The following is a 23,094-nucleotide window of genomic DNA, read 5'->3' as shown; positions in this document are numbered from 1 at the left end:
TATGCTGCCTGCAGACCGGAGCAGGAGAGTGCGTGCAGCGCAGTGTGGTCTGGTGCCTTTGCAGCTGGATAATCTGCTACAGTGAGAACATCTGCACTGAGCTCTCCTTCCCTGCTCCTAGGTCTTCCTGGGGAGAGCAGCCACATCTGCAGTGGGCCATTTGTGGTATTTTCTGCTCAGAAATACTAGGAATTTGATAACTGTTTTCTAGCTGCAACTGCTGGAGGAATTGAAATAGAATTCATGAATCTGGCAGCTACACAAGCCTTTGCGTGAATTTACTCCCATAAATAGAAGGTATCAGGGAGACATTGAAGAAGATGTCTCAACCCCCTTCATCCTGCAACTTGATGGTTATCTGCCTTTCAGCTGAGCCCTTCACCTTGCAGAGGATTGGAGATCCTCTGTTCAGATGGGAGAGAGGTGCACTTATAGTCAAAGAGCCCAAGACAATAAAATGTAAAAAAGTGAGAAATAATGTTTGCATCCTGTCCAGCCTATGTTCATGGATAATGTGTTTCACCTCCCTAAATTCCTTGTGAACACTTCCTGACTTCCAGTTCCAAACTGTAGTTTGGAGGTGCTGCCTAGTAATGAATTGCTGTCTTTGTTTTGTGGGATAGAGATGTATGGAGTAATTCCTACATATCCTGTAGTGACTTGTGCATCAATATGTGGATTAAGGATAAGTTCTAGCCATGATAAAATTACACCTGTGCTGAATTTGGCACATTTTCATAAAGCCTTTAGAAAACCTCAGATGAAAAATCTGTAGAAAGCCAATTGCTATAAGTAACTGTGGTATGTCACTATATTTCTGTTTATCTTGCCATTGCAGTGAGAGCTATGGTGTGTATGAGGTTTCAAAGTGTGTTTCCTATCTGCTCCATCTTTACATCCATACCTGTGACCTACAGCAGCGAGCAACCTATTCTCTTTTTAAAGTCTGGAGAAATGTTCGCATACTGCAACAGGTCACGTTGCAGAGATGCTCAAACCGGAGCTAATCTGAGGTTCTGTGTCCGTTCAGTACACAGCCATGGCGATACCAGCCTGGGTCCCAAGAGCAGCGTAGCTCTCTGCGGGACCCTGTGCCCCCAAGCTCATAAAACGGTGGCCAGTGCCTGGTGAGTGCCTTGCTGTTCAGCCCCATGCGTGCTCTGGTCCCTTCTGAGACAGCCTTCCGCTTCTGAGTGGGATTGTAAAGAGTATAGGTGGGATTGAATGGGGTCACCTTGTATATCCCAGTGGTATATCCCCTCACACTTTTCAGAAAATCAAAGTATGACTCTCCCAACCTTTTAGTGCTCTATGTCCTTGTAACGTTGGGATTAATTTCAGAACCTTGGCGCAGCAGGAAGATAGGTTGCTTTACGAGTTACTACAGTGCAGAGAGGGCAACTGGAGCTCTACAAATAAAGAGTGTGTGCTCGGTGTCCTTGGCCTTACTTCCACCACTTTGGTGTGCTAATCACTGCTAATGGGTTTGCATAGTGAATAGCAATTCCTGTCACACGGTGAATTCTGAGTCATTTTTGCCCCCCAGCTCACACTGAAAAGTGTGTGTAAAATGGCCACCTTACCCCTTTTACAGGCATTGATCCCCAACCCAAGACACCCCTTTGACAAGGTGTAAGGTGCGGGCCAGGTGTGGGTCTTACATCCCTTCCAAACACCAGGGAAAGTTCATCGTCAGCTTTATGTGGTTCCCTAAACAATATTTCCAGCTGATCCTGTGCCTAGTATCTTGCCCTCTGGGTTTTCTGTGTTTCATAGAATTTGCCTGTAGAGCAAAGCGGTGGGCGTTGGTGGTTTTTTTTTCTTTTTCTTTTTTCTTTTTAATAAATCATGTCCAATTAGCTTCCTTAGAAAAACCTCCCTCGGTGCTCTGATTGGGTGTCTGGCAGAGGAGGGACTGCTGTCAGCATGTCTGAGTTCCTGGAAGAGCTGAAGTGCAATGAAAATGACCCCAGGGAGCAATGGGCTTTCCACAGAAACCCGACAGTCTGGGGGAGGGCTGACTGAGACTGGATGGTTGTAAGAGCTCATTTAGTTTCCTTTCTGCAGCCTGACAGAGAAATGGAGGGAGTCACCGTGCTGCACACAGCTTCAATCGCATCCTTCATCAGTAGGGTCTTCATGCTTCCTGCAGCATCGTGCACGGTAAAGGCACGGGGCCATCCTTCTGCGGTTTTTCTGTGTGCCCCAGGGCACCCTGCGGGTACTGTCAGCATCCTTCCCATTTCTGGAGACCCAAAAGCTCAGCAGATAACTTGTCGACTCCTTATTTACACTATAGGTTTTTAATTCTAGATCATATTCCCATTTGTATGATGTTTTCCTTCACCTTTCACTATTTTACTTGCGCTGTATTTGCCTCTCTACTTTTAAAGAAACAAACGTGAATTGCAAATTTCATAGCTGTGATTTGGTATTTTCCTTGGCTTGTACTTCTGGGCTGATCCGGTGATAGGGCCTGTTCTCATCTTTTTGGATCATTGTCATCTGACATGTTCTGATATTTACCGAGTCACTTCAAACTTGTGTCTTCTTTTATCTGGGGACCAAATGCCTTTTGCCTTGTGTTTGAGGGCATTCAGGGAAGAAGGGAAAAATACCACCTCAGTCCTTATAGCAGAGGCCTAAGGGAATTAACATTAAATGAAAAATCTGCCTATGCTACAATCTGGAAATAAGACAGCAGTGGAAAGGAAAGATCTGGAAGTTGCTTTCTGCCCCAGCTTGCTTGCCTTTGAGTGCAGAGAGCAGTGTCCTCTGGGTGCAGCCTGAGATGTGAGCAAGCAGGGGAAGGTGCTCCTGCTTTGGTGCTGTCAGACTGAAACCACTGTACAGGAAAATGCATGCACCTGCTTTGCATGAGAGCTTGATTGCTATGTTGCACAGCAGGAAGCCAGCAAACCTTTGGAGCCTACAGCTTCAACTGCCTTGAGTTCAGGAGCTGGGCTTTATCAAGAAGTCAGAGTGCACTAAGCCAGTGCCTGGATTTATAGTGTGCTTGCTGCTCTCTGGGTACTCGCAGTGTCTTCCAAGAGGCTGATTTTATGTAACTCACTAACTCACTGAAATGATTTAATCACCTTGTGTCTGAAACTGAGACCAGAACCGTAGGGGACTTGGGGTACACTGACAGTGCAGGGTTATGCCATCCTCCTGCAGGTTCTGCCAGGCTCTGAGCATAACAAACTAATGCCTTGAAAAGTAACCCACTCAGGATTTATCTCCACTCCTGCAGTGCAGGGCAAGCATCATCTCAGACTGCAGGCCCCGTAGGCCCTAAGATCTAAATTGTTTACTTGCCTGCACAGGAGGTTCTTCAAAGTTTAAGTATAAAGAGGCATGCTGCTATTGATGTTGTGCTTGATCTGTGGATGGATCCTGCTCAACCAGCAGCAAATTGCTTCTTGGCTAGTGAAAAGTCAGAAATGGCTCTGCTTTCGTTTCCCACCCTAGGATGCGTGAGCAGCCCAGTAACATGAGTTTCCCCCCCTGGCTCCTCCATTCCCACATCAAAGCCTTTTCTTAGGCTGTCTGCAGTCACTGCTGCACATAGTGGGTGTGACATCCCTTTCACACATGCTTCCATAGCTTGGGTGACTTAACTGGGAGCTGCACCACATTTACCACAATATGGGAGGAAAATCAAGTCCAAAGTATTGTGCATAGGTTACAAAATAGTAGTGCACCATATGGAAGAGGCAAAAAGTACTATTCCAAGCAAGGGAGGCTGAGTACAGTTAAAAAATTATCTTTCCGAGCTCCTTTGGTCTGCTTTGGAGACTCAAAAAAATAAGTGTACGCATAACAAAAGTACTTGACATTTAACAGCACAGGGAAATGGAACTAATAAGGTATGGTGTATGAAGACAGCAGGAGGGAAATGCTCTTCTGTAGTTGGTTTCTGTCCAAGCAAATCATCTTAGTCATCTTCTGTCAAGCAACCACAGGGTGGAATAGGTGGTTGTCATAAAAAGGGTGTAGCTAGATGTAATTAGTAACAGAATCCAACTTTCCATGAAAAGCTTATTAGCTGACGTGAGGAGTCAGACCTGTTCAGGTATTCTCATGCCACGCTGCTCCTGCTAAATCAGGGTGAGTTTCCAAAGAGCAGCTGTGATTCATCACAGTCAGCAGCGAGCTACCCACCACCACGATGGGGAAGGGTGGGCTGTCTTTAGCACTCCGGCAAGCGGACTGTTTGTGTTTGTGCAAGAGCAATAAAAATACGGGGTGCGAGCTGTCGGATGAGAGGTCAAGTCGGAGTGTTTTCCGTTTGAGAGGGAAAGGACCAAGGGAAGACCTTATATGGTTAGGAGCCCATAGTTCCCGAGACAGCTGTAGTTCCCGAGCTTATAAAGCCAGGCTTAGAAACGTGGGTTTTTTCTCTGCATGGGGATATTGGTTGATTGCCCTAGGGACAAGAGAAAAGATTTAGTTAAGTCACTTGTGCTTTCCTTTATTGTCCTACCAGTCAGATGGACTTGTCTCTTCTCTGGCAGCGCTGGGGAGAAGGGAGGTTGGGCCGCTTACAAATAGTTCTCGCTAGGATTTGAGGCAGCGTTGCAGAGGGCAAGAAAAAGTCACCTTTGTACAGAATAGCTTTGGGCCTGACTTTCTTTTTGTTAAGGTTCCTTGTATCGGTTTGACCTCAGCAGAGGCGGTAGCGCAGAGAACCAACCCTTTTGTGCACTGGCCGTAATCATTTCTCCAGAGTTCTTTTTGAGGTTGTTTTTAAAGTGCACTGCAGGAGACTCCTCAGGCTAGGGTAGAGCCACATTAATTTTGGTGATGGGCTTTTTGCCCATTGTTCGTAGAGGGCATTCCTGTTGTGGCCGTTCCCAGCCGGGCGCCTGGCCCGGGGCTCTGCGCGAGGATTCGAGCTGAGATTTTAGGTCAGAGAAGGAAGCCCGGGGGACTTGAGCTCAGTTTGGTCCCCTGTGCCCCTCACCCAGGGGACCTCCCCAGGCCACCCACGGGCAGCCCTCGTCTCTGCACCACCGCCTGTAAATCCACTGACCTAACGTGAAGCGTTGATGTAGTCCTGTGTCATCCCTGGGGATGAAGGAATGATTTGAACACATCCTCGGTTCCTGGGTTGTTCACAGGATTTTGAATAAGGTGCAAAGGATCACTTTTAGCTTCAGATAGCGATAGGAACTGCCTGATAGCTAGAATAACTGGTTTAAGTGACCACAGCTATGGTCTGTCTGTTCTGAATTTGACGTTGAAGAAATTACCTACTTTCTCCAGGGAGAGCTGTCATTTTAAAACAGATGTTAAATTGTTACTTGGTAACTGTGTAGGGTTTGAAGTACCTTTAATAGTCCCACTTTGTCCTCAGCTGCTGAATTTTGTAGCTGCCTTTGTGTGTCTCAAGGTCAGGCTGGTCACCACTGATGATTTTGTGTCGCTCAGATGTTTTCTGACGATGTCGAAGCAGATCACCAGTACAGAGAACAGAAGGGAGGAAGGACGTGGAAACTCTGCTCATCCAGGCACTTCTGTCAAGTACCACGTAGGAGATGTACATGCAGTCCTTGTGTCCTCAGCCTTTTGGTTCCTGCCTCCCCACTGGAGGCCATGGAGATGACACACAAAGCCCCAACATCTCTCTGCCTCAGAGGAACAAGAGGAAGCGTCCTTTATCTGCCAGTTTTCCTTACGTTCCCTGAATGTGCACAAGAAAAAAAAAATGTTGCTGGGGTTCATAGATTTAAATAATCAAATTTTTAAAAAATTATCCAGAGACTTTTCTATGCAGATTGCTGATGTCTTTGCATTTTGCTATACTGACTCCATTGCTTTAACTACTTACAGGTTTGCTAGTATCTGTGTACCACATCCTTTTCCTTGTTGCTGTTAGAAAGTATCACAGCCATGACTCTTTCAGCATAGGGCGCAGGTTAAGAGGTTTGTGTCCATGGAGAAAGACTTCAGAACATGTTTCTTGTTGATTTTTAACAGAATCATCTTGGCATACATACTGATCCCGAAGTTTAGAAACTGGGGTTGGAAGATGAAGCTGAAGAGAGCCTATGTGAACAATATTTGATCACTAGCATTCTTCACACACACACAAACACAGATGTATGATTTTGGCGGTGTCTTCCACAGTAATGAGCTGGGCTCTTTCTTTGGCGATGGTTCCAACTGGCACGAGTGAGGAGTCAGAGATGGTAAAGGGCCTGGTTTTTCCCCTTTTCCTTTGGTTGATACCATAACATCTAAATATCATTTGACTTCATCTCCCTTTGTATGAAAAAGCCATCTCTACCAGGCAAAAGATACATGAAAAATCAATGTTCCCTGACATAACTTGAAGTGCTTCCTTTAATTATCAATTTTATTATCAATTGATAGTAATTTAATTATCAATTGCCTCCAAAACAGCACTGCTGTACTGATTATATCAGCCATAGGAAGGCTGGAGGGCAAGGGTAAAAAAAATAATTCCTTTAGACTTTGGTTTCCTCAGATACCATCTTTTGAAGTGCCCGTCTTAGAAAGCAAACATACTGGAACAGCAAGGCACAGGAAATATTTATATCTCTGTAGCTGGTCAAGGTAAACCCTATGAGGAGTGTTGACCTCAGCTAGCAACGTCATCCGGTATTTGTTGGGTCATTACACGAGATAGCTGGCTACCTAGAATCCACCAGTGTTGGTAACATGTTCCCTTTTCGTTAAGTCATAGTCATTTGTTTTGTCAATAACTGCAGAGAGAATTTTGAGAGCTTTCCTTTTGCTCCAGTAAGAATTAATGACGCTAGGTATGGGGATCACTATGGGATATACAGCATTTGCTGTAAGCCTTTGGGGTTTTAATTCCACCTAAGTAATGGGCTGAAGAGGGATGCTGGCTGCTGCTGCTGGGGGAATGGGAAGAGAAAATTAAGAAACAGCTTATTGGACAGTTACCTACTTCCCTTAACCCAAGTGTAAGAAGAGAATGTTTCTTTTGGCTCAAAGGAAAAGGATCATCCTTGGTTTAAAAAGCTCTTTGACAGGAGTATTGCTCTTCCATCAGCTAATTCCTCTAAGAAGAGCTGAGACAAAGGAGGTGATTAACAGAATGATAATAGTCCAAAAGAAAAATACAAAATAAACTGCAAAATTAGCATACAAAATCTTCTGCTTGTTGCCTCCTGCAAACGGGGTAAAAAGCATAAGCAACATAATATATTTATTTTTATTGTTTATTAGTCAAGTAGGGCTGGATTGATAACGTGTGGCAGGGCTTATCTGATTGTGTTACAGATTGGACCATCTCCTTCTGAACTCACCTCTCTCCCCATCCAAAACTGAGTGGAGTATTTCCCCTTCCAGTAGTTGTGATGGACCCTCCCTTCAAAACCATGATTTATATGAAGAAGTAATACCAACGTGATGTTCAATGCATATTTTCTGTCAAAATCTGCTATTACACTTCTATGTTTGGAAACAGCAGAAGCCAGCATGTGACATTTTCACTTGCTACACAAGTCCGTGTCACACTGTGACTTGACACTAACGTGAGTTATTTTGTTTTCAGCTGCGTGCCTGATTTGTACTGTTTTGTGTAATAAAGGCTCATCTTTTCAGGTAAGACAGGCTGTGTTATACACCCAGGCAGGAGAGAGCCAAGGGACATAAAAAATAATAGCCTTCAGGTACCTTCTTCACGCAGCACGTCCAAACAAGAGGGACCCGCATACTAGGGAGTGTGCAGATCTGGCCTCCTCCCTGCCCTGCCTGAAACACAGATTGGCAAGGCACGATGAAATTCTTCCCTTCACCCAGAGCTAAGCCAGAAGATTATATGCAGCCTGGGGGTGCATGAGTGTGTCAGATGGAAAATGGTGTGGATGAAGAGAGATGGACTGAATTGAGTAACAGGCAGCTGTAGGAGTGGCATACCAGTCCGGTTTGTGTCATCTGAGTGGTCTACATTGAAAGTGGAAAGTGCAGCTATTCACTTGGTAACAGAATCAACAACTTCTGCAGCAAAGTGTTTCCCCACTACCTGAATGACCAAACTCTTCCTCCCAGCTAGTTTTCGGTATCCTGAGGCACTGAGGTTATTACGACATTTGCACACTCTTGCTTGGAACCGCTGTTTGTGAATACCCCTGAGGCAGCAGCCTGGCAGGTCATGCTAACCCCGCTCCTCACTGCTAAGGATTTGACCAGCAAGAAGAGTGTTTGCGTGCCAGTGAAGCCTTCAATCGCCTATCTTTTTGGAAAGAGAAGAGTAATACGGAGTCCCCATGTTGGCCCCATATGGGGACCGTTCAGCCCCCAGCTGATCTGCCTCATTCCAGCAGTCTTGCGGTGCTATTTTGTACGTGTTCTTTCTGAAAAGTTGCCCAGCGCCTCTCAGCCAGGATGGCTTTCATAGCACAGGACTGGAGGGAAGGGAATTAGAGGGGTGAATTGCAAAGAGTCTTAGAAGAATGTAAGGAGTATTCCAAAACCAAAGGCTTAGAAAAGAAGGAGGTATTTTCAAAAAGAGTTACAGAGATTTTCCGAAAGGTTCCCTGGAAATAATATTAGGTCATGTTTTAGGCTTTTTCAGAGTTACATTTTGATCATAGCAACACCTTTTACTACTACTTAACACTTTCAGACATGTGCAAACACATAGCATGTGCACTGTGCAACATGTTTCTTCAACATATTTACAGGCTTGGAGGTAGTGTTTTGAACTCTGCCTCTGCCGTGTTTGGCAATGACTGCGATGACACTTGCATGATGGGAAGATTCGTTGCCAAGTTGGGTAACTTCTGACAAGTATAAACACGGCTCTGCCTTCTGTAAACTAGATTTCAAACCATATTGCTGTTCTGGGGAAGAGGCAGTCCTGACATTAAAGAATATACAGTCTCTCTGATCAGCTATTAAGTTTCTCTGCCAGTTTGCCTTGGGTGAGCCTATAAAAAACAAGCAGCAAGGGACAGTTGGATGGGATGGCTGCCCCAGGAGCTTAGCACTGGGTCTTGCTGTCTCTTTGTCACAAATATAAGCCAGATCCGTTGTTTTTAGGAGTTGTCATTACTGAAAGCTCTGTCTTAGCCAATGTGAAATGAGTTTGCTGAGATCAGTCCAGGTTTGTCTGCTTCGTTTTCCATGGACTAATGTTTACATCCCGAAGTGGCATTGCAAATGTTCTGACTGGCATATTTGCAGGTGAATTCAAGTGAAGCCAGAACTTAATGGTACAATGCACGATGAGCTTTCCTTTTGCTTTTAATAAAGAAATGTCCAGTTTAGGGTTTGTGCATGCTGGTAGGGCAGTGTGTGAAGGAAGGTTTTTCTTGTATTAAGTAAGCTGCGCTTCAGTGTTACGGTTTCGTGTAAAGCCAAATTCACGTTGGAATTACACCAGGGATAAAATCCTTGTCTGTAAAACCTGGAATATCAAGTGGACCAAATTCAGCCCTGAAGTAAGTGAATTCCCATCACAATCAATGGGAAACGAACCTGGATTTAGCCCATTTTGTTTTACGGGTTTGACAGACAGGGCTGTTGCAGAAGAGCAGCGCTTCTCCGAGAGCCGCAATTGGAAAAGTTGCAGCGTATCTTCTAGATCAAGGCAATCACATGATGGAGTTACGCAGACTGCCGGGCTGGAGTCCGAGAAACTCGAGTCCTGGCTGAGCTCTGCCACTGATTTTTGGTTGACCAGCTCTTCCTTTGTCCTTCCATCTGGCATATTTATATCATAGGTTTTTGAGACATACCAAGTCTCTGATTATATGTTTGGACAATCTAATGCTGCAGTAGCCAGTATTATTTAAAGTTTTTATTGTCACTGTAGTTGCATGGGGTTATATTAGAGCAAATGCCTTTCCTGCCTAGATAGAGCGCTCTCTTAAAATAGCTATTTTTACAAAAACTGACATTGCGTTCATTTTTGCAACTCAAATCTGAGCTGCTGCAAAGTGCAGTTACACTGCATTTAGGAAGTCATGGCATTCAGGAGAAAACCCTTGCCAGTAAGGTCTGAGAAAGAGAAGCAAAAGGGTGAGAGTAGTTCCTGTTCACAAAAGGAAACCCTCTTCTGCAAGTCTGGGTTGGTATGTCGGACTGGGAGCAGTTCTGACCGGATCCTTTCCTCTGCTGGGGCAGGCTGCTTTCTCTGGGGTCTGGTCTTTTCTGTATTTAATTATTCAAATGATGATTTTGCAAGCATGCAAGACCAGCTCTATGTGGAGCTGACCTGTGGGCCATCTAGCCCAACAACGTGTCTCCAGCTGTGACCACTACCATGGCTGATTAAAAGGAAATTGCAAGGGCTAAGCCACCAATGACTTGCAGTAAAATTTCCTTTTTTGTTGAATCTCATCTTTAACGAATATTAGCTAATGTTCTGAAGCTTTGTTGTATTCCCTCCCTTTTCCCAATCCAAAAGCCCTCTAAATTATTATGTTAAGACTGTTATGTTATTATGTAAAACCCAAATTGTATTTTACTTATAGGAATCCTTTTCATAGTTTCCTTTGAAGTTTATTGCCCAGGCTAACAGTGAAGCCATTAGAATGATTTTTCTTCTGTCTGGTCTACATTTTGCCTACCAGTAGCCTTTTCCTTTGAACAATAGAACCTTTTTTCAAGTAAAAAAAACCCCAAACACGTTCTTGCTAAAATTTGGAAGAGTATGTTTGTGTACACTCATCCATCTATGTGATGTGAATACTGAAAACCTCTAATCTAATTTTATTCCTAGGCCCACTTTGTCATTTTTCTTTAAACTTGTTGTTTGATGTATAGCAGAGGTGATGCTGGATGTCTGATTGATGTTGCAGCATTATGCCTGCTCCCGAAGGCCACTTGCCTTGTTTGTGCAGTGTGTAGCAGAAGCCACACGATCGTTGTGTTTCTCAGGAAGCGTAAGTGGACGATCAAAAGGGGGTTCACATGAGGCAGCATTAGCCTCCAGATAAAACCATGCCTCCACGCATTCCTATTGCCTGACACTCTGGCACCCGTGATTATAAAAAAAATAAATAGGCAGGACTGGGTGTGGACAGAAAATAGACATGTCTCAAAAGAAATTAGTCTGAGTCTGAACGTGTTATCAATGCACTTAGCAACTGCACAGCCCTTTTTTTGCTACCATGCCGATAGGCAGTGCTGGCAGGACTGGGTTCCCTTGTACTCCTTCTTAAAAATTCAATGCTAGGTTGCTGTGAATAGAAAAAGGCAAAAGGATGAACGTTTCTGCCCAAGGACAGGCAGATCTCTGTAAATAATATCTCATTTTTACCTTTGGCTGGTTTGTTTCATAAGGAGCTGCCTAGTATGGAGGTTTTTTCTTTCATTTTCTCCTCTGAATGATAGGTGGGGTTCACTGAAAATGAGACAAAGACGTTGTGACAATGCTGCTAGGAGCTGGGTGAGTTGGAAGATGTTACTTGGCATCCAGAGTTGCTCTGGCACGTCTTTACTGGATATTGTTTTGCCCCATGCTCCAGACCTTTGGACTGCTGATGAGTTCAGGGGTGGGGAAGAGGATAGTGCATTTCTGCGAGGATTGCAAGTGTTGTAGCAGTCATTAGGGAGAGACAGGAAAGGACCGTGATAATAATTGGCTTCTGACAGGTTTGAACATGAGAATATGATTTGGCAGAGCAGAAGAGCCGTACATACAGTGTCCAGCTAATTTTGATTTTAATTTTCTTAATTTCATAGATAGCAGCTAAGACTGACAATGGAATTTGGACTAGAAATGCCATGTAATGGGTTGATGGCTGGAAACACCTAACCACGTCTGTCGTAAGAGAATTAAATACACTCTGCTGATTCACTTAATTTCTTGCTGGTTCATGTGGCTTGGGCTAAGGGAAGTTCTGCACTTGAGAGGATCTGGGGAAAGGAATAAGATTTCAGTAAGTTTGAGAGGACAGGAACATGTGCACATAAACAGGTTGTTTTTCCCTTGCATGTGTTGCTGTTTCAGAAAGCTGATTATTTAAGACAGAAAAGGATACCGTATGTGCCTGACAAACTGCCAGGTATTCCTGCTGTGGCAGTGAGCCATGGTAGCATGGTTTCAGTCATGGACTGGGGTTTCTATTCCCGATCCTATCAGTCTGCTTTTCAGACTCTCAGTGAGGGCTCCACATCCGCGTTTCTATCTGTAGTCAGAAACTACAAAGCAAGAGAGAATCCAACCAAATTGTCGTGCATTGGCTCAGCAAACTATACAGGTGTCGCTGGGAGAGGTTTTGCAGCTGTACTTCAGTGATTATAAAGATCAGCCTGCGTTTCCATGCATGCTCCTGTTTCCAGAGATGTGGAACTCAATTCTAAAAATCAGTTCAGTCTGCACGGAGGTTTGGCGCAGGAGTTCTCAGAACACGAACTTGTTTGCTTTAACAAAATGTGCTGAAGATGCAGGAGTGGGAGTCGTTAAGATAACAGCCGATGCAGTAAAACCATGTGTAACTGCAGTTATGTATTGACTTGACTCATGCCAATCATTTCTGCCTTCAATCTGTGGAAAGGGAGCAGCAGGATTTCATATATGTAGCTAGGGAAAGAGTTTAGCCCAGCTAAGAAATTAAGAAATTACTTAATCATGTGTCAGAAATGCTGCATCTTTCTTTTCAGTGTTTTCCAGGGTTTTCAAAGTTCCCTTTCAAAGATGGATGCAGCTTTTCCTTCATTTTCATTTTTCCGCTTACTTTGATTGTGTTTTGTTTCTGCCCTATCTAGCTCGCTTTCCACATTTCCCATAAAACCAAGAGGGACTTGATTGTTTTTGTTTAACAACTTAAACGTGAGCAGGTTATTCCATTGCTAACGTTTCCTGGTTGGTGTGCAATGGAAATCTACCCATGGACTCATGTTGATGAGGTTGTGGAAACAATGTTTGCTAGTGAATGCTAGCCCCGTGACTGGCATAGAAAGGACAGCACGTGCTTCAGGAATACTTTAAAACAGTATTTTGAACTTTGAAGCCAGTGGATTCAGGAAGGAGAATGATGGCGAGGAACTAGCTGAGCTTCTGGTTTTTTCTGAGCAGGTTTTATCGTTTCCAGTGGTTGAGAGCACACCGTACCTTGCTTCGGGCAGGATGGGGGGGCTGTGGCATGAGCATCTCTCCTGGGAAGTGAGTGCAAAGGGGCCACAGTGCAGTCATGTGCCAGTAGTGGGGTTCCCGCAGTGTATTCCCTGCATTTCACAGAGCTAGGACAGATGGGGTGGCCTCTGTCTCCTGCTGACACCATAGGGCAGATCCAGCTCCCCGGTGGTTTCCCACCTGCTGTGTCTGGCGCGTGAGGTGGTGAGAAGGGGAAAGGGTGCTGGGCCAGGCTGCAAATATGGGGAGACAGGCCCAGCGGCAGCAGAACACGGGGAAAAAGCTGATGCCGTGAGTCTCACGTCTGAAGCATGGTCTGCCTTTCATGAACTCGTCTTTCAACACTACCGTGAGCAGAATTTTTCTTTGGGGCCAGCTTGAAGCCTCCTGTAAACAAGTTGCCAAACTTCCACTTACATTCCATCTCCTTTCCCCTAGATTGTAATGGTTTTCTATGGTGCACAGAAGCAATACAAAAATCATTCCTATGTTTTTCTATATCATTAAAGAACATTCCTTAAGCCCTTGGTAACTTGGGACTTCGGGTCTGCCGCTGCTCGTCTGTGTGCGGTAGAAACCAGGCCCACACTGATGATGATTTTGGTGTTAACTCTCCCAGTATCTGAAAGGCTTTTTGTTTGTTAAAGGTTTTTGTGTATTGTTTGAAAAAAATGGTCAAGAGTTTGTCTGGTCTTCTTGGGGAGAATTTCTGTGAATAGGAAATGAATTAATCCATTTGGATTTTACCAGAGACTTCTACATCGAGTGGCTTTAAAATATATTTAAAATGTTTATTTAAAATCTAAGTCAAATGATTTTTAACAAACTGTCTCAAGATAGAAGAAACTGACTTTTTGGAGTAACTGTATTGTTTATTCTTTGTATTGCAGTAGCACCTAGAGAACCCTATTGTGCTAGATGTGGAACAAACACGTAACAGAGATGGTCCCTGCCCATATGAGCTTACAGTCTTCAGCTTAGCCTCTGCATCGTCCTGCTGGGCGATTAACCAGGCATTCATTCTTGTTACATGCTTCTGCCATTTTAGCTGGGCTCTCCTGGGGCAATGAGGTCAAACCTGCAAGCTTGATTTCCTCATTACCCCCAACAGAGAAAAGATCAAGGAGGAGGCAAGTTTCAGAGAGCTGAACAACTTGCCCTTTCCTGCTATACGCTTCTCAGACTGATTTTTCACATGCTGTAGGTACCAAGCCTGTGGCCAAACCATATGGGCTTCCTGAGATCACTGCTGCTCCTTGAAGAGCTGTGGTTTCCTTGTTCCCAGTGTCCTCAGGCAGATACAGGTGTTTGGATAAAAGGAAGCCTGTTCAGTGGTTTATGGTTTATATTATTAAAAAAAAAAGAAGTTTTCTGTTTTGCCTTCTAAGTTTTCATTCTCAGTCAGTACCTTCCCACGGTTGCTACCACTGGGGCAAGGGGGAAGGATATAACAAAAAGCAAACCTGACGTCACACATGCACGCTGCCAATCGTCAAAGTATCAAAAACAAAGCTTGCCAGAGCACAAACTTGTATAAATGTGGAGGGGAAAAAAAAAAAGGACACTGACATCAGGCCATATTGTCCCTTTGGGCAGCTTTAAGTTAGGGTGGAAGAAACTCCGCCCATTTTTTGAGCTTGTCTCCTGAGTCACCATCCCATCCTTTTCCACCTCCTCTCTCAACTCTCAGGTATAGCTGGGATTTGTCTCTTCTAATTTACAGAGCCTTAGAGAGAGAGTCCCAGGGAGGGATGAACGAGGAACCCTTAACATTGGCTCATGCTTGATCAAGTTACGGGGTCTTAGGGACAAAAGAAGCCAAAAGATAGTTTCTCTAGACCTGTCTGTTCCCTTCTCTGCTCTCACTCAGTGGCATGGACTGGCTCCTACAGGCTGGGAAGGTGATGGGGTCATGTGAATGAAGAGGAAGGGACAACGTCTCTGCCTATGCTTGGTTTTGGGCAGATCCCATCTGCTGTTTCTCTCTCCCGTCCGCAAAAGAGCAAGGGAGAGCCATTGTGCTTCATTTGCAGGGGTGTGAAAGGGATGGGGTGCGAGAAGTAAACCCACAGCAAAAAATCTAATTAAGGATAACATGCAAGTCGGAGAAGGGGAGAGGAGAGGTCTGGACCTAGGCAAACAGAAAAGTTGTATTGTGGTTTCCAGTGTGTGCTAGAGCCTAGCTCTGATTGAAGCCACGTGGCTTGTGAATAATGCTGGCAGAAGCAGAGCAACTGGCAGTTTGGCATTGCGCTAGCAGAGAGGAAGGACAGCTCTTTCTGCTGAGATGCTTCTGACTTGTTACCCCCCAGAAATAAATAAATAAATATCCTGAAGCTGCGCGTGTCTCTGGTGCAGCTCAGCAGAGCTGTCTCTGAAGGAGACCTCGTTCTTGCCCCACGTCTCACAAGGCAAGGGCAACGTCAGGGAACAGCACTTTCAAAACGCAAGCCAAATGCAGAGTGGTCTGAACCCAAATCCCTCTGCCTGCAAATAAGAAAGTTGGGTTTCCGATTACTTGTTTCTAAATGTTTTGTCACAAACTTCCTTTGGAGATGGGAGAGGTGAAAAAAACCGGGATGAGTGCTCTCTGGCCCAAGCTCAATATCGAGAATCTCTGCTTAGAGCTCTCAGGGAAGAAGGGCTTCCTCAAAGAAGTCTCCTGTCCACAACCTATGATGCAGCATGCAGCTCTGGGAGATGCACAAGCTGCTACCAACGTGCTTTGAGGTTATGATACCCAGCCCCCTGTAGCTAAGGAAGAAAAAAAATATTCTTCACCTCTGTAGAGGTGGGTGTAGATACAGTCATATGAGTCCCACATACCCCAGGAGTCTGGGGGAGCTTGGATGTGGACTCCTGTGACCTGCTACAGGGACAGGCTCAGACAGGTACTATTTAGATGTGAATCTAGATCCAAATTCCCACAGATTTTTGGCTGCCAGTGGGCTGGGAGCTTTTATTCTATCTCTAGTTCCACGAAAGAAAAAGAAACAAAAAACAATAAAGTAAAAGGTGCTTTTAAAATACCATGAGGAGAGAAACTGCCATGGAAATAAATAGCGAAAATAACAATGTTAACATTTCCGGTGTCACAGCAACTCTGAAATTCAAGTAGTGTGCACATGCCTATAGCACTTTCTCACAGCCACTATCGGCGCGGCCTGAGGTTCAGAGCTCAGATTGTGTCCCGTTGTTCACTGAAACAACCAACTCCTCCCTGGTGCTGGAATGGATTTAGAGAGAAGGGGAGAGGAAAGATGGATGCAGTCTCGGCTGATAATCAGGTCTTTTCTGTGCCCACCTGATGCCGCGCTTTAGCGGGACAAAGACACAAAGTTCTCTTATTTCTATCCCTGTCTGTCATGCCTGAGATAAAATAGCTGTGTCTCAGAGTTGGAAAGGGTATTGCTTCAAATAGTCCCCCATCCGCCTAGGCAGAGGGAGCTGGTCCACGTCGGCTGTAGACTTGTTAATCCGTAGCCGGCACAGGTGCTGTAGACTGGGGATGTTGTCTTTGCGGCTGAGCGGCCGGATGAGTTTCAAGTGTACCGCAGCTGCTGCCATCTCTTTCTGCATGGGAGGTAGAGGAGACGGAGGCGGGTAAGGAGCCTCATTCTTGCTTTCCATTGTGCAGGACATGACATAATGCTGGATAAGACTGACCACATCTGGGAAGGCCAGGATGCGAGGTTTGGACAAGTAGTTTGAGTCTAGCCGGAACTTGCTGTCAGTGTATTCGATGCGCACGTTGGTGGGACCTCTATTTGTCTTGACGGAGAGCGTGAACAGGTAGCTGGGGTGGGTGCTGTCCCGTACCAGGAAGGTGCCCTCAGGCATCTTTTGGAGATGCTGCTTGGCCTCGCTGGCAGTGATAGATCCCCAGTACCAACCTGGAAAAGCATCCCGGAGAGAACTTGTTAGGGAAAGAATGTATTAAAGGACTGGCGGTGTATTTAGAGAAGCCTTGAAGCCTACTGAGTTCAGGGCTTGGGAAGTAACCAGGGTTTCCTACCTAAGCTTGTCATTGCTGTGCTGGGGCTCGGGCTGGGGATGACTGCTTTTGCAGCTACTGCAGTTTACAGAGAAAGAAGGGCCTTTTTGCAACTTTTTTCTCCTGATTCAGTTATAAAAGACACAGCTTTTGCTTACACTAGTAACAAATTACTTCATGATACAAGTTTGTAGAGACTGAAAATACACTTGCTGCATCCACAAGAGTCAGCCGTGGCTGTGACAGAACCAGGTTCCTATCTGAAGCGGGATCAGGAGATTCTTCCTGGAGCTCAGATTGCAGAGTTGGCTCCCTGCTCCCTGTAGCCTTCTGACCCCTTGACTTTGTGAGTGGAGCCTTACCAGATTCCCGCAGATAGGAGAAGGTTTTTGCAATGCAGAGAAGGTCTTCTTCAGGGTCTCGTGTCTGAGGTGGGTTGCTGTCTGGAACTGGTGCTGCAAAGGCAGGCGCGGACTCCTCCTGGAAGGCCATAACTGGGAGAGGCTGCATGATCGGCTCCGACAAATCCACCGCAATGCCCCTGAGTGACAGTCTCCTGATCTTTTCCTCCGCCAGCAAAGGATGAGGTCTGAAATGAAGGGCACACTCTGCTATTTTTCCTTGCCTTGAAATAGGTTGCAGTGTCTGTTCAGTGCATGCTACGTTGTACTACAACACGTTATCTTTTATAAACGGATCCTCAATATGATTATGTTTCAAACAGAGAGAGGCGGGGGGGGGGGGGGATTACACAGCTAAAGATGAGCCCTTAGAAACAGGGAGAGAGAGTTGGCCTCTTTTGCCTTGTAAAAGGTGGTCTGTCTTGCAATTTACGTTGATTTGAAACCTGATATTTTTAGATGTTGCCTTTTAATAGGTAGTTTCAGAGGCAATAAGGTTCATAGCAGCATTACAGCTTCACTGACCTCATTACAACATTGGAGCATTTCTTTTTGTGCCAGTGGGTTTAGTAGTCATTTACTGTAATATAATCAGAAGCAGAATGGGCAATAGCTTGGGTTTTGTCCTACCCGCTTTCTGCTCAAGGTTGACCTGATCCCAAATGCGTCTGTTAGAACTCAGGGCGAGCTGATCTTGTAGTAGAATAATGGAAATTCTTGTTTTAGCCACGCCTGTGCACTACACAAACCCTAGCGTTCAACGACACGATGGAAATCTCAGTGCGACTGTAATCCCTGCAGGATTACAGCAGAAGGAGGTTCTGCCATGACTGGGCTGCTATGAACATTAATCCCTCTGTGGCCTGAAGAGAGCATTAGTGTAGCCATTCAGCATCTACGTGCAGTTTGACAAAGCCTGGAGCTCTCATGGCCAGGGGTGCTCCTTCTCTGCAGTATGGAGATTCCTAAAGGAAAGCAGAGCTCCAGGGGGAGGATGGATGTTGGGGGCCAGGGAAGTCTTCGTTCCCAGGCAATCTCCTGAGCAAAAACATTAGTTTCTGTCTTTTCTTCTGGGCTCTTTGCCTTTGTGTGCCCTGTACTGCTGCATGTCCTGTGTTTTATCCCCCACATGCACTCACTTGCTTGAGACATTCTTTCAGACACTTAACATAAAAGATGGCTGAGCTTCCAGAGAAACACAATGCAGTCCTCAACGTGAGACCATCGCAGCACCATTGGAGCTGATGGTGATTGCAAAGGCAGCAGCCACCTCCTCCCACATCACTGAAGAGAGAAGCGGAAGGAGACTCTGAAGTCATAAGCACTTCCCTTCTGATATTGCTCCTTCTCTGTGCTTTATGTGAACAGTGACACTTTAGGGACATACATAAATGTAAACTGATCTGCACCTGATCATAGCTGCACTCCACCTTCTCAAACTGCTGAGTCGCAGGTATGGGATGGGCAGTAGGAAGAAGGGACTTAGGGGATAAGTAGGTTAGAGATAACCTGAAAATAACTTCATAATGATTTGTGAGTGAGAGCCACGATCAGTTCCATGACACTGCATTTCTAATAAAACCACATAAGGTAGTGGAGTAAGGTTTTTGTAAAACCACTGGTAAAATTGAATCTACGGAGAGACACTTCTTGCCCATGCAATACATGGCAAAACCCCACTGTTCTGTTGATATTTAGAAAAGAACATTCTTCCTTTTTCCATTTGTCAAATCACATTTCAGAAGCAGGATATCTACTTGGCATTCATGGCATTTGATCTGCATTTCTTAATTTCTATTCATGGGTAGGAAGCCAAACCTAATAAAAGTGATCGCTGGCCCTTATCTTCACCAGGCACCCTTGATCACAGGGACTGCTTTCAGTGGCTTTCACAGAACAGTGGATCTGAATATACTTTTATACCTGGAGATGACTGTTGGGAAACCTCTGAGTTCTCCTTTAAGTCCCACCTGAGCTACATTTGTAGGTGTTGAGGGCTGCATTTTTAAACATATTTGGATGTCTCCCTCTTAATGTCATGGTCTTCACAAACGTCTAGCTACCTGCCTTCTTGGGGAGAGGAGATTCCCAATTCTCCCCTTTTTGAGCACGGAGGACTAGAAAACAGATCCTTCACTGTACTGAACCTAATACAGTAGCTCGCACTGTGCAACAAGGGTGTTACACAGGACTGTTGACAAGCATTCTCTCTCGGGTGCATTCTTATACTGACTGTTCACTGAGCTGAAAAAGACTGTGACCACTGTTAAGTAAAATCAGTCCTGCACTGCCCACTGACTCCTCAGAACTTGAATACTGCAGTCCAAATTCCACATCTCTCTGAACTTGTTTTCTCCTGGAACATTTTTCTGGCCTACCCTTTGGGAAAGGTTTTCAACACAAGATTTTTCTCGTTCCTAGCATAGAACTACTTTTTTTTCTTTTTATATACCTACTTTGGAGAGGAAATTAGGAATTGGCTAAGAGACTGGGAAGGAAGGGAGAGATAGCAAAGGTACGTGGGGAAATGTACTCCCGTTTCATTGCAGAAAGTTGTTAATTGCAAGGGCTGTACCAGTTCACAGTTCAGTCCTCCAAAAGACACATCAACTATGTCAGTAGTTTTCAACTTTTGTCAGTAGGTTTCTTTTATAGAGCCACTGTGGGTCTCTCTGAAGCAGAGCCCGTGTACTTGAGAGGAGGTTTCCCACTGTGCTCGCTCTCCGCTGCCTTACACTTTCTGCCACCTGAAGCTGAAGGAGCCCAAACCCCGTGCAGTCACTGTGGAGATTCTTCCACTGCAACCAGAGAAGGGCCATGCTTATACTCTTCCTATTTTCCTTCTATATACCTGCCTTACGCCCCTCTCTCCCTGTACAGAAAGTCCTAGTGCAGCTGTAGTCTCAAAGGAGCACGGTGGGATTAGAAATTCTCATAGGCTGGGAGGTGCTGGTGTCCTAAACAACTTTGTACATAGGTTGAAGGAAAAGGAGCTGCTGCTGTGACCAGAGCAGCTCCGAGCACAGGAAAGGGAGAGCAGAGGGATCAGCGAGTAATGGCAGACTGCAACTTTTCATGCAAGTACATTTGCAAGAGGGATAACAAGAGTTTGCTGGGATAAGGACATGTTGAAAAAGGTACACTGACATGAAAAAGTCACCCGTTTAATGGGGCAAAGTAAGTATTTGAAAATAATTAGTGCTTGTAAGAAAGAAAGTAGAGGAGAGGTGTGGAGGTTCAGGACTGAACAGAATAAAGTGTCAGTACAACAGCTGCAATGAGGAAGAAAACAAATATATAAAATTTGGCATGTCTAGCTGGTAGCCTGTGTGGAGTCTCGAGAGAAACAGCAAATGAACTTCCCTGTGCTTTGGCAATTAGTGTTTCAAAAAGCCTTGGAAAGCCAAGAAAGTTCAAGAGAATCAGATATGTCTGATACCACTTAGTGTTAGCTTTGCAGTTACTTTGCTGATAAGCTAAAACTTTGTAACGCAGTACAAATAGTACAAGAAAAAGTGTGTTGAGCTGCTCTCCCTTCCATCAGCCACATCCTGAGACTCCCATGGGAGCGTGGTCTGAATAGGAGGCAAGAGTATGGAGTGCAGGATATATGAAATCCTGGAGGATAATGAAAACTGAGCAACAAAAAAAGATACTCAGAAGCAACCATCTACACATCTGGCTACATAACAAGTTCTTAGTGGGTGAAGGGAAGCAGTAGCTCTGGTATGTTAACCCTGGAGAAAAGCTTCAGATAAGGGTTTCACAAAGCCTAAGTTGAAAAATGAATTCCCTTCGCCGTGGCTATAGGAATCGCAGCAGTAGACTGAAAACGAGAGTGAAAACAAACCCATTTGAGTAGTAGGAAAGTATTGGTAAGCATGAGCTCTGCTTGTTTGTGGAACAGATTTTGGGGGAAAACGGCAGAAAATCCCCGTGCTTTAGTCATTTAAAGCAGGCAAGGCAAATGCATTGCCTCTGAGGAAAATCCGCTGAGGGCAGGAGGGATGGGCAATACTGACGTTATGGCTCGGGCTGAAACAACTGCTGACACTTTCCAAATATGCAGCATGTGTAAAAATGCTGGGTGATTCCTGCAGCCCAGGTATTTACGCATGTTGATGATCTAGCTGATCATACAGACACTGAAATGCCAGCACACCAGTACCAGAGAAGGGACTTGGATGTTACCTGTTTTACTGAACAAAGGTGGTGTAACTATATATGTACCCCCTATGGCCTTCATTCTACAGAACGCTGTGTATGGGTAAGTCCGTGCATAGGTACATACATTTCATCTTACCCAGAACAGCGATAGAAAGAGGAAATTATGTGTTTAGCATTAACGACTTACTTAGAAATAGACAAAAACGTCTGAACTCCTGGGAAGTTTTTCCCTGTAAGCAGTTTGTTTCCACCGGGACATTAGAGAACACCTACGGTCTCGAGTTTGTGGCCCCGCTGGTGCTGCACTCACACCACTGGTTAACACACTCCAAGTTTTTACTAATTTTTACCCCCCAAAGACTTTGAGTACCATGTAGTTTTTCAGCAATAGAAAACACGGAAATCAGGAATACTTCATGGTCCTATGGCTTTGGCCGTGGAATCTCAAAAGCGGACACAGAGGACACACAGGCACAACTGAGCGCTCGGCCAGCGTAAGTCATTCCCGTTCCAGTACGATCACACATGGCAACTCACACCAGCTGAAAAACTGTCCCAGAGAATCTTACTAATTACAATTATCAAACCACAGCTTTTAAAAGAAGGCTGCAAAGTATCTTACCCCTGAACACAGAGGATCATGTCACTCCTGGACCAAGGGAAAAGCATTAAGTCTTCAGGAAGGTGGGAAATCTCTCTGCTCTCCTCTTCTCTTTTTTCCTTCTCGCCTCCTTTTTCTTTGCTTCCCGAAGGAGCCGGCTAGTTCCAGCCTCTAGTTAGGGGTTCAGGTTAGAGAAGGCTGGAGAGCCCCAGCAAAGCCCTGCCGCAGCGGGTTGTGTTTCAGAGCCGGCAGCAGCCGAGCAGAAGCGAGTCAGGCTGCCGGGAAAGACTTTGCCGATTGTTCAGCGACTTTGGCCAGGAAAACGTGTGCAGTCCCAGTGCTTTTAGAAAAGAATGTCGTCTTGTTCTGCTTTTCAGAAAACGACAAAAAAAGTTTTAAAAATAACCAGAGAAAATGGAAATTACATATGCTTAAAGCGGAAATAATCTTCCTTCAGAGCAATCTTTTAGAAAAAAATTCAGAGCGCTCCGAAGCAATAATAAATAGGTACCAATAAATAACGTCTCCCCGAGCGCTTGGGGGGAGAGCCGGCGGAGCAGCGACCTGCTCGTGCCCTGACTCCAGAAGTAATGAAGCTCCGAGAAAAAACCCAGCCTACTAAGTAATCTTTTGTTTGCCCCTTTTAATCTGTTCCAGGAAGTGAGGGATTCCTGGAATCGCATTGTATTCGCATCACTCTTCCGATATCAGCCACGCGGGGGGAAAAAAAAAAAAAAGAGGGAAGGTATAAATAGCCGGGCCATAACGGCCGCGTTGATGTCAGCGCCGCTCGCCGGGGGAGGGAGCGGGAGGCGGGGGGCGGGAGGCGGCCGGGCCGGGCCGGGCCGGG

General features: G+C 45.2%; 2 protein-coding genes across 7 annotated transcripts in view; one reads left to right on the top strand and one right to left on the bottom strand.

Annotated features, from left to right (window-relative positions):
• MAPKAPK3 (MAPK activated protein kinase 3) overlaps positions 1–23,094 on the top strand; it is a 135,156-nt gene that overhangs the window by 52,924 nt on the left and 59,138 nt on the right. The gene's annotated exons all lie outside the window — the stretch shown is intronic.
• Positions 15,620–23,058, bottom strand: CISH (cytokine inducible SH2 containing protein). The gene is made up of 3 exons (XM_075514541.1): positions 22,266–23,058; positions 17,438–17,664; positions 15,620–16,974 (listed from the first exon to the last, which is right to left on the bottom strand). The coding sequence occupies exons 1-3, from the start codon at positions 22,310–22,312 to the stop codon at positions 16,472–16,474; spliced, it is 777 nt and encodes a 258-aa protein (XP_075370656.1). The 5' UTR covers positions 22,313–23,058; the 3' UTR covers positions 15,620–16,471.

This window comes from Mycteria americana, chromosome 11 (assembly GCF_035582795.1).
Source record: "Mycteria americana isolate JAX WOST 10 ecotype Jacksonville Zoo and Gardens chromosome 11, USCA_MyAme_1.0, whole genome shotgun sequence".
NCBI classification, from domain to species: Eukaryota; Metazoa; Chordata; class Aves; order Ciconiiformes; family Ciconiidae; genus Mycteria; species Mycteria americana.
Note: the sequence above shows the minus strand (reverse complement) of the source record. Positions and strands in the feature narration are given on the sequence as shown.

What these genes read in the sequence shown, in the direction of transcription:
- CISH (XM_075514541.1), bottom strand. Translation starts at nt 22,312, where the DNA reads ATGCTTTTCCCTTGGTCCAGGAGTGACATGATCCTCTGTGTTCAGGG. An exon ending in ATGATCCTCTGTGTTCAGGG is followed by an intron (nt 17,665 to 22,265) that starts GTAAGATACTTT and finishes CCTTCATTTCAG; the next exon opens with ACCTCATCCTTTGCTGGCGG. An exon ending in CTCCTATCTGCGGGAATCTG is followed by an intron (nt 16,975 to 17,437) that starts GTAAGGCTCCAC and finishes ATGCTTTTCCAG; the next exon opens with GTTGGTACTGGGGATCTATC.